At 43.7% G+C, this 11,110-nt stretch overlaps 1 protein-coding gene across 17 annotated transcripts in view; it reads right to left on the bottom strand.

Moving 5' to 3' along the window:
• LOC110985497 (uncharacterized) overlaps positions 1 to 11,110 on the bottom strand; it is a 277,011-nt gene that overhangs the window by 5,146 nt on the left and 260,755 nt on the right. For 14 of the 17 annotated variants that reach the window (XM_087148948.1, XM_087148949.1, XM_087148952.1 and 11 more), the window contains 10 exons: positions 10,634 to 10,828; positions 9,708 to 9,836; positions 9,074 to 9,217; positions 8,338 to 8,526; positions 7,716 to 7,997; positions 7,280 to 7,442; positions 6,760 to 6,926; positions 5,989 to 6,181; positions 4,246 to 4,412; positions 3,443 to 3,617 (listed from right to left, as the gene is read on the bottom strand). In XM_087148948.1, coding sequence (XP_087005074.1) covers positions 3,443 to 3,617; positions 4,246 to 4,412; positions 5,989 to 6,181; positions 6,760 to 6,926; positions 7,280 to 7,442; positions 7,716 to 7,997; positions 8,338 to 8,526; positions 9,074 to 9,217; positions 9,708 to 9,836; positions 10,634 to 10,828 — 1,804 coding nt within the window. Of the gene's footprint in view, positions 1 to 2,289; positions 2,347 to 2,638; positions 2,722 to 3,442; positions 3,618 to 4,245; positions 4,413 to 5,088; positions 5,196 to 5,988; positions 6,182 to 6,759; positions 6,927 to 7,279; positions 7,443 to 7,715; positions 7,998 to 8,337; positions 8,527 to 9,073; positions 9,218 to 9,707; positions 9,837 to 10,633; positions 10,829 to 11,110 lie in introns of those variants that run through there. The other 3 variants (XM_087148955.1, XM_087148956.1, XM_087148960.1) reach the window with 3 other exon arrangements.

Genomic DNA, 11,110 nt, shown 5'->3' with positions numbered 1-11,110 from the left:
GAGTGAATTGAATGCAAGTGAAAAAAACAATCTCAGTGTATAAAATTTCACCTGTCCAGCAGAAAAAAAAAGCCCTCTTCACAATCATTGCCACATCTTGCATGTAGTTCCAGTATTCAATTTGATTTGTTCTAGCTACCCTTCACTGTGACGGATCTAAGAATCCATGGCCATGCTCTGCTGAACGACTATCGCAACCACTTCATCCCATTTGCCTCACAGATTTAATTGCGCCTTCACAGAAGTTGCATCACACAATTTATCCCCAGAAATGAAATGCTAATGCGGCAGCAGGCAACCTAACCACGACGTCCTTCAGCAGGACGTATAACCCGTATGGAAATTTTAAAAGGGTGAAAAACCCACAGCAAATTATTTCTATAGTTTATTGTGATGGAAGTACAAACATGCACTGAAATCATCTTAAAATTTCCCTTCAAACAAAATGTGATTTCAGTCACATTTTGTTTGATAACAGTTTTGCAGAGTATGACAAAAAAGAAAAAAGAAAGAAAGAAAAAAAAAGCAGCTACAAGGATGTTGCCTGAATGCCAGCGTTTTGTAGACATTTTACTTTAGGCATCAAGGGTGCATCAGTTTAAACTCTTGTAAACTACGTCTCACAGGTTTATGTCAAAGCGTCTACATCTAAAATCCAACCAATAACCCACTTAAACAAAACATATACAAATTTTATTTGCTAGCATAGTGCACACTTGAACACAAGAAATACATCTTGAAGAAACTTCTACGTCACCCCGACAGCCTAAGACCGAACTGGTGGGGGAAGATATTGAGTGAGGGCAACATGCCTGTGCAGCATACACCACCGTGCATAATGCACGTATCTCTTGTTGTCGGTCCCCTCGTTTGGGACAACTTTATTGTGTTTGCTCTGTGTCCTGTCAAAATTAATTTCATTTTGATGCGATTTAATCAAATTTAAATTCCTGGCGGACTGTGCCGGATAGCAAGCTGGCTTCCTGGACCTCGATGCAAATTAAATTACCGAGCCAACAAGGGGAACTGTGTGGCTATATGGTAGATTTTAAAAAAAAAGGAGGGGGTACAAAGACTCCTTTGTATATATTTCCTCTGTCTTACAAGAAAGTTGAAAAATCTCATTGCACTAAGATACAAATAAAATGAGAACAAACCAGGCAGTTTTTAGCTGGTGAATAAAAAAAATCTTAACTTAAAACTGTCCCATTTGAAAGGTTTAATCCTTAATTGAAAATGTGACAGCAAACACACATTTTCTTGTTTCAAACAATTTTTTTCCAACTGATGTTCGGACGATTTTTCACTGCACACAAGTTGTTTGCAATGGCTGTGTAACTTGAAATGAATAATCCCTCGAAAGACACGGCATATCTAGAAACAGCAGAAATTGAGTAAAAAAAGCCACTTCTCTCCACATGCAATTATCCTTGCTGCCTGACGACAGCAGTGCAACAATGCCAAACGGAGCAATGCATCATCACGGAACAGATGGGACTGAGAGGTTGGCTACCATGGCAACAGAGTGTAGGAGATTAAAGCAAGGCTGAGATGCATCTATTCTGATAGGTGGTAAAGCTTCGGGGGGGGGGAAATTGCAGATGCCTTTTCACAAGTCAATTTTTAGTGCGTGTTGAGACACTGCTTAACAGGATAAAAGCATCGAGGGTACTCAGACACCTTGAAAAGAATCTATTGTTGGAAAATTGTCCCCAAATTGATGTGAGGGTTTGCTTTTCTCAGGGTGATCCGTCCAAGGACTTGATCTGCATACTAATTTCACTTAAAGTGAAAGAAGCTTTATAAATGACACAAAATGAAAATAAAATATGCGTCTTTCAGTGTCTAAAGGGCAGCACATTCTTTGATGCATCTCGAAAATCAATATAAAGTCTTGACTTGCCAATGCATTCAAGTAAATCAATTCAAAGTGAGAAAAAGAATGTTCAACTCATCCAGGAGCAAAATCTACTACAAAGACAGTCATACAAAATGCTATGACTAACATAAAATCGATGACTACAACATATTATTTCTTTCACCAGTAATTAAACAAACCACTGAAAAAAGATGCTCAAATATGCAGGACACACAAACAAAGATCTTGTTAATGTCTTAACAGCAAATGGAGGGAATTAGTGGGAGATTTAAGAGGAAATTGGGAATTTGATGGAAAGGGGTGCATAATGCAAATGGGACAATACAAACAGGACCTGGACAAACACAACGTTTTCGAGGTCAATTGCAAACTTGAAACAAAAAAAGGGGGAAATGTAGCCATGTACATACTTTGCAATACATCCTAGCGACGCATTCCACCCCTTTTGAAGGCTTTGTGGGACGAAACTGAACAACCAAATAATGTGCGTTAATGACAGGGACATTTATAGCTTTAGTGGCAGTTAATTCAGACACGGTTAAAAAGGAAAGAACAGCATTAAAGGGGTATAGAAAGCACATGTTTTAGTGGCGCTCGGAGGGGAATTTCAAGGCACTCTGGTCTTTCGCTCAATTCTTACGCAAAACTCAGGCCAATGAAAGGTTTAGGTTAAAATCAACTTCTTTCTTTCCGTAAATGAGGAAATCGATCAAGACCAGAGTGCCCCTTTAAATGCAGAAGCAAAGATAGACCCTTCACCCTGAGTATCTGTGCGTGTGACTGTGTGTATTAAACAGAGTCCCAGCGTACTGGCGCTTCTTCCTTTAAAGGCGAAAGCGGATCTAGACATCAAGGACAGGGAAGAGGTTCAAATGGAGAAAGACAGAGATATAGACATATTTACCATGTGGTACCACAGAGAGAGAGAAAAAAAAATGGGGAAAGATGGACAAGAAATTGAAAGGGTTGTGTTGAGTGTATATGTCATAGAAATTAAAATTACTCAGAAAAGAAAAAAGGACAAAATTGTTATATCAACATAATGACATTAATATTCACTGTGATAATAGTACAGTACTGCACTCTGTGTTTGGCATGGTAAGTTATTAAGAGATCTGTGATAGCATTGAAATACAGATATTTAATAGCGCTAAAAAGAGTCAGTTTATGAAGCAGTATTAATAGGCAGCAAGATTTCAACCCTTTCCCTCGGTGTAATTCTTGGCTGTACGGCATATGAGACAAACGTAGGCACTGTTCGCAGACAATTTGGCGTGGCAAAGGAGGAGATCCTTTGCCAATGAAATGCAATAACTGGAGGCACCTTTTGTCCAAAAATTCAAGGTCAAACTTCATTCCCAATTCTTCAGTACTGCTCAAGACACAGTGTAGGTTTGGGACATGGACGTTAAAAAAGAGTTCACCATTATGGAAATCGAGAGCACCAAAGATGGCTGCTGGGTGATGAGGGGGCCAGCATTAATTGGGGGGAAAAAAAAAAAGCACGTGAAAATGGCAAAGTGGTTCGAGGGAGATGTCAGTTCATTCTGCAGTCCTACTCACCGGGTGTGGAGTAGGTCTCCCTGCTTGTTGTCTTCCTGACGGTCGAGTCGCCGTTCCTGGCGCTGGCCGTGCTGGAGTAGGTCGAAGTGCGCGCCGAGGTCCGTGTTGTGCTTCGGGTAGTGCTAGTAGTTGTCCCCTCCTGCCAAGGGCGGGTCACCCTGCGTTTTTCTTTGATCTGGGAGGAGGAATTATTTTAAAAAGGCATTTTAGTCAAGCTTTGAAATTTATGTGAATGGCATTTGAGAGAAACATCATTTCACTAACGGTGTATTTTTCAAGTAATTCATTTAGAAATGTAGAACCCCCAAAACAGAGTCAATCTGCCTAAATATACATGAAAAGTGGGCTTGACATTTCAATCCTTAGCAGAATCTTCCCTAGAGGCAAAGAATCCCTTGGAATTAATTCTTTCAAGACCTTTGCTTGCATGAATAGTTTTCTACACGCTGCAAAAATCAGTTTTTCATAGAGAAGAGTACACATAAAGATCATTTGTTGCACAGTGGTATTCTTTCACCTTGTTATTGTGCCAAACCACTAGTCAAAAAAAAAAAAAATGAAAAAAAAAACCCCAAAAAACGAGAAGGTAATCGCAAGTTATCGCCGATGTGACAATGCAACACTGCTTTGCTAAGCACCACAGGGACTAACCCAAAATACAAGCTAGTGTATAATTGGTCACATGGGAATGTTCACTGTAGCCAAGATGACATAACCGACTTTGTTAGGGCACTTTTCTGAGTTGTGACAAACCTTGGGGATTTGATTTTTTTTTTTGCTTCATCTTCTCTCCCTGGTCTTACCTTGATGAGGGGTCCGCTCAGGCTACGAGAGCCTGCGCTGCCAGTACTGGACTCAGACGGGGAGCGGGAACGCCGGCTGCGACTGGACTGGAACGGCGTCAGGGACTGGCTGACGCCCTCGGCCAGGATGAACTGCTCGCGCAGCTCCACGTTGGTGCGTCCCTTGGCTGGAAATCAAAACGGACAAAAAAAATTTAGAATTGACAGTGTGTGAATCATTCACGTTTATTCAACTGTAATAAACTTTAAGAGGAAAAGAGAGCACTTTTTTGATGAAATTTAAAATAAACTGAGCAAATTTCAACAAACTAGATCTTTTCTGTTTATTTCCGAATTAAGAAACCTCATCCCAATCGATACATATCAAGAATTTACTTTCATCTCTAAGATTTACACTGGCAATGTAACAATTGCGAGGATAATAGACCGACAAGTGCTGGTATCCGTAAGCTGTGATGAGCAGGTTTGAGAAACCAAAACAAATTACTGAACATTGAGCACCTAAAGCAAAACAGTCTGCTGTACACCCAAGCATCACAAGAAGATTGAGACCTTTTGGGAGGGAAGCTGTGGTGGGGTAAGAGCTATTGGAGGGGACATCGACGATTTAAATGGCTCATTCTCAGGAATTTTGAAACATTTCACCATTTTTCCAAAGTTTGAGAAACACCTTTGGTTGATTTCTGAAACCTCTCCGAAAAATACCAGTAGCTAAGCCATATCTGGGAACACGTGTTGAGAGGGCGAAATAAGGCTTGAAATCCCGCACACCTCAGCAGTCTTATGTCAAAAAAGTCCTTTTTGCAAAGCGGTTAGAGGGAGGTAAATCTCGGAAAGATGCAATGAAAAACTTCCTGTTCAAATCCCTATATTCCCCAGCATGCATACTGACTTATTGGAACCATGCTTACCAGGTTTGCCCTTATCCGGACCAAAGCTTATTACAAGTTCTTTGTGAAGAAATGTTACCAGGGGACAAGAAGAACGTTGTTAACGAAACATTGTGAGATGTCATACTGTTAAATGTAATGGCAACTCCCACGTGAAATGGTCACATGATAAACAACTCCTACATGAAATGTCATGTTAATGTAAGGGCAACTTACAAGTGAAATGATCACATGGTAACACGGTCACGAGGCACACAAATGAATGAAAATGGCGCTTGAATTTGCATGCAAAGCCGAAGTTGAAACTAGCCTTGAGCGTCAAACATTGCACCGGACTACGATGGTAACCAACATTTTCTGTGCTCGCCAAATTTGGAGGCTTAGTAGCTGAATGAGAAATTGAACTTTTTTCTCTCTCTTTAAAAAGGTTGTTCAAAAAAATTTGATATGTAACAAGTAGTGACGGGTGCCACAAAATGAGTCCTAAGGTCATCTTTTCCAGCTGTCACATTTTACTTTGCTTTTAAAAGGGCAAACTGAGCCTGTGTTTTGATGTATCACTCAGTTTGGTGTCCTGGTGAGAACGGACGTTATGAGGGTGAAAAATGTTGACAGTTCCATTTAATTTAAGAAAGTTCTTTTAAAGGCCTTTAACTCAACAGTGACTTTAGCAAGTTGTGGCTTATTTTGTTACGTTGCACCACAAATTGAAATTCAGAAATTCAACTGGAAATCGACCAGTGCTTAACATAGTTAACCAGTAACACTGTGTAGTATTCCTCAATATTATGACAGAATGACTGGACTTGACAAGAGGGATTTCAAGATGCAAGGCCAGGAGAGTTTCTCTCACCTCTGCAGGGATCGTTCTTGACCAGGAACTCGTCCAGCGCCAGCCAGCCGCCGCCCACACGCACCATGACGGTGCTGCGCAGGATTCGCACCAGCCGCATCTGCTGCGAGTCCCCAAAGCGGTACTTGGTCTCGGCGATGCGCTGCACACGGAACTTCTTGGCGCAGGTGCACAAGTTGCACTGTCGCTTCACCTGTTGAGGTTTTTCAGGAGACACTCAACATTAGATGATTTGTTAACGTGACGTGATGTTTCAGTATAAGACAAACACGTGGCACCGGCATGGCCAAGGAGCGTTAGGGGCCTAATATTTTCAAACTAAGGCTAGACTTGGGCGGTGATTCATTAACGTGTCCAAATTTGGAGTCATGGAGGGGGGGGAGACAAAATAGGAAATTGTCCTGAAATAACTGTCCTTTTTTCCCAACTCTAAAAAAACTCCTGCCAAAGGAAGGTGCTGGCTCCATTTCTAAAGTGCTGTCTCTTTCAAATCCTAGTAGCCCAAAAAAGATTGCCCCTTTCCCACCCCCCCCCAAAAATTACCCCCTTTCTGCCCCATCCACTGGACACGCCACACAGATGATTGACAGGCTTGAGATGCTTCACTGCCCCTTTATTCCTCACTAGTGAACATTTACATAGAAACAAAAACCAACAAACTTTCCGCTCAGAATTAAACATCATCCAAATGTGCATACGCATCTAGTTTTCCACCACTTGACGGATTCTGTCATCTCTGTGTCCATGAAAGCACTGACTGGGTTAACTTGCCTCATCTTCGATCTTCTGGGCGTCGGTCAGCGGGTGAGATGTGCTTTGGCCGCTTTCCTTCTCAGGCCAGAGGGCCGCGATGAACTCCTTGTAGTCCACATAGCCGTCGCCGTCCCGGTCAAAGATGTCGGCCACAGCATTCATCTCCAGCTGGTTGGTTGGGAATTCTGTTTACAAGAGTTATAGCATTGCGCCTGTTACTTGGTTTCAATGGACCACGGGGAACACGAAAAACTATTTTTTTGCAAAAGCTTCATATCTTAAGTAGCAAACGCAATAAGAATCATATGTCAAGTTGGAAATGGCTTGATGGAGATGTACTCTATTTAATGGTGATGCGCATGACAAGATCACATTCATCAGACTCAGACATTTCTCAGATATTTCCCTTTTTCAATTTTTTTGCAATTAGATTCCAAGCTAAAGTTCCTGCATTGGACAACCAAGGTTTATTGGGCTGCTGTATATTAACCAACAGAAGAAAACAAATCACTGTGCTTCAAGGATGCAAACAGCTTACTGGAGTTGATGATTCCATCAGAGAACTCCTTGCGTGACAGCTTGCCGTCACGGTCCAGATCCAGCTTTCGGAAGAAGTCCATGACGCGGGCCTTCTTGTGGCTCATCCAGCGCAGGTAACGCTGCCGCCAGTCCTCAAAGTTGAAGTTTTTCAGCTTCTTCAGCTGTGTGGGGAAATGGAAAAAAGTAGCACGCAGGTTCCAAAATATGTTGGACTGACAGTAACAAAACCGAGACAATGATGCAAACTTCGAAATGACCATGTAATGTAATCGGAGGATAAGAGCCTTGGTTACAAACAATTTTTACATCCTTTCAAATTTTAAGATTACTGAAAATCCGAGCCATGTTGTGAGATCCAGACAACTGGAGTTCAACAATCCTCCTACAGGCCAACCAATTGGTTACAGGAAGTGAGTAGATTACTGACGACTCACCTCGGCTTGTCGATCGAGGGCATCCTGCAGACGGCGCCGGCGGTCCATGGCCATCAGCCACACCTGCTTCCACTTGTTGTGCAGCGCGGCCACGCGGGGGTTGCGGGCGGCGTCGGGCCCGGGGCTAGCCTCCCGGCTCATGGGCCGGCTGCCCTTGCCGCGGCGTGAGCGGTCCAGCATGGGGATGCCTGCGGGGCCCACGTCGGCCGATCGCCGGCGCTTGTGCGACTTGGTCAGGCGGTCCACCTCGGGCTGCCGGGTGGCCATGTCATCCTCGAAGGACTGGAGGGGGGATAAGATGGAAAATGTGCTCAATACACAGGCTAGCACATGTTACAGCATGAACTATAAATGATCATTACGAAATCCTCCTTTGGACTGAACAAAAACTCTGCTGATGAATTTATGTCTTCCCATGCATGCCATGTTTTGAGAACAATCAGACATGGGACAGCCGAGATCTGGGAAGGGAGGGGTTCTTTTTAGGGTTAGGTAAATCCTAAAAGGAGATCGCTTGATGACAAACGAAGTAAAGTTTCCAGAAAAAAAGTGCCCACGAAGGTAGAGGTAAATTTTTGAAGGAGGGAAGATGCACTTGTAATTTCAGTCACTGCGGCTTCACCTGGTGTTCCTCCAGGAGCTTGTTGATGCTGTCGATGTCATCCGGTATGGGGCGGGAGTCCCTGCTCTGCAGGGTGTTCTCCGACTGCTCCAGCCACTTCAGGAGCTTCTCCAGCAGCTCTGCGTTCTCCCGCAGGTTGGTCAGGGCATCCTCCAGCTTGTCCTGTCTCTCCTGGTACCAGTTCATCACCTGTGGACGGAGGAGAGGAACAGTGAAGTTTGTGCCTGGGGGCCGAATTTGAGAGTGGAGGACGCTGGCAGGAACATAGACAATAGGGAGCTGGCTCTACCTTGTTCAGACAAGCAAGCTTTGCACAGATAGTATTACCGGGTGGGTTCGTTTGGGACGCAGTGGCTGGATGAATTTCTTTTATGAGTTGGACCGACTTCTATCGGGATGGCAGCGCACTGATTCTGGCAGGAGGGAAGACCGCCCTCGGTGGTTCATTGGCACAGTGCCAATATCCCAGCCACAGGGGCACGTGTAATCACTGCATAGCTGCTTTTGAAATACAACCCCACCTGCAATTTCTGGATGGGTATTTTTTATCCGGCTTTGACTGATATCTCTTCCCATCTGGACTGTAGTACAGTGATTTTGATAAAGACAAAGTGTGCCCTTGGTAGTGCAAGCACAGACTCAATACCATAGCAAAAGGGCAATGTATAATCACAGTTATATTTTTTGTGAGTCTGCTTTCATTGGTAAGCTGTTTTTCAATGTCACTTGGACTGACCTCTTCCCATCTGGCTTGCAGCACTGTGATCCAGTGCTTGATGACGGTGACGGCGTCCGGGTGGCACTTGGTCAGGATGACTTCGCCCAACTGGCAGGCCTCGTTCAACCGGCTCTCGTGGGTGTCAATTCTCAGCTTGAAGTCCTGTATGACAGAGCACCATTCCGGAATTTAATGTCTCGTTTTGGGTCATAATTTTCCAGCTGTATGCCTTCCTCCTTGAAGGTGATGGCTTTTCAGATTTTAAAATCATTGATACTGAACTCTGTCACTCAGGGTTATTCAAGAGCAGTATTGTAGATTAATGAACTCCTTTAACACTGTTAAGTCCAGGGAACTTGACAAACCTTACTGGACCTAACAAACTTTTCTGAGCTTAATTCTTGAAATAAGACTGGACTACATATGACATGAGACTTTGTCTTTTACTTAGGATCAATACAGCGAACCCCCTCCCCTAAAAAAAGCATCCAGTAAACATCATTCTGTTGAGAAGTACAGTCCACCCAGTCTACAAAAACCACAATCGACAAACTGACGACACTCATAACCAGTCAGGACTGCGGGAAGACATTTTAAGTCACCAGTCAATCTCAGACTGATTGAATCTGGCTAGGACTGAGGGGGTAATTACCCTGTGGGCCTCCAGCAGGTCTTGGATAACCTCCTTGTCTTCACTCAGTGGTCCCTGGAATCGTAGGGTCTGCTCAGCGTCAGCTAGCCACTCCAGCAGCATGTGCACAGCCTCGTGGAACTCCTCAGCCTGCAGGAAAAAAGTTACCCAGTTCACTGCACTTTATCTACAATTTCACAGGAAAGCTAATATTTCAAAGCTGTCAATCACTTCAAAACTGTTTGCACCTGCTTGGGGATTAGATTATGCGCAATCATGCAACTTGAAAGTTCACTCTTTATGTGAGCATATTGGTATCGAGTGATGACTCGTCCAGCAATGTACTCCTGCTTGTCGTTAGCAACACAAATCATCCCTTGATTATCAGATGGGCGAGTTGTCCCGTTACCACATTGACTGCCGCTCATGATTTCAAAGGGGCATTCCCATTTGCCCAGCGTTATGCTCATGGGCGCATATTTAAAAGGTGCCTTTAGGTGTCTATTTGAACATGAGCATTTTATGGATATATGCCCTGACCACTGCCAGCAGCATATTTGTTATGTTCTTCGGTGATGCCAGTGTATTACATTACAATAGCCTTTCATTCCCTACGAGTACACTCTCAGTCGGCAGTCAACGTGTTAACCCCTGTTCAAATTACTCCACAACAGCAGGTAAAAAAGCACAAGACTATGTGAAACAACTTCGGTGGCCAGCTAGTGACTTCCATAGGATCACATGTTATTTCCAGTCACAGCTAAGTGATTATAATCTTAATGTCAACTAAAAAGAGTATTTTGGATGTTGAAAGTTTTTACACTTTGTCAAAATATTCCCCCCCCCGAAAAGGATATGGCACACGATGTAACCTCCCCATGAATCATGTTCGCTTTCAAGATCAGCCAATCGGGTCATAGCAAGTCTCGGCAAGTCTAGCTCCCCACCTCCTTCATGGCATCCTCCAGGCGGTCCTGTTTGACCACGCTCAGCTGGCAGACATTGTCCCACTTGGTGTTGAGCTCCTGCACCTTGGCCTTCAGGTGTGAGGTGTCCTCGCTCGACTTCTCCATCAGGTCCTTGGCCGACTTGTTGACTGAGCGCACGCTGCTCTTGCGGCCACCCAGGTCACGTTGGAAACTCTGTGAATGGTGGAAACAGGTGCGGCGTCACTTACAGTCACGAAGAGAAAAAGTGGCTGGACAGAACATACCTTGAAGATGGTCCCCGTTATTTGTTTCAGCACGAGACATTTGCAGAGTCGGTAAAAAGGCCAACCTTAATTTCATTTAATACTTAACAAAAAGTTCAGTTAGCATTGTGCAGAGAAGTTGCAAAATCAATTTATGAATTTGAGTCTGAGCTAATTTCTTTGCTGGCTAAAAGAGCAGAGTGACAATTAAGCTAATCCACTAGAAAAATAC

Source organism: Acanthaster planci, linkage group LG18 (assembly GCF_054643075.1).
Source record: "Acanthaster planci isolate LZ-2023a linkage group LG18, COTS_SCS, whole genome shotgun sequence".
In the NCBI taxonomy this organism is placed as follows: Eukaryota; Metazoa; Echinodermata; class Asteroidea; order Valvatida; family Acanthasteridae; genus Acanthaster; species Acanthaster planci.
Note: the sequence above shows the minus strand (reverse complement) of the source record. Positions and strands in the feature narration are given on the sequence as shown.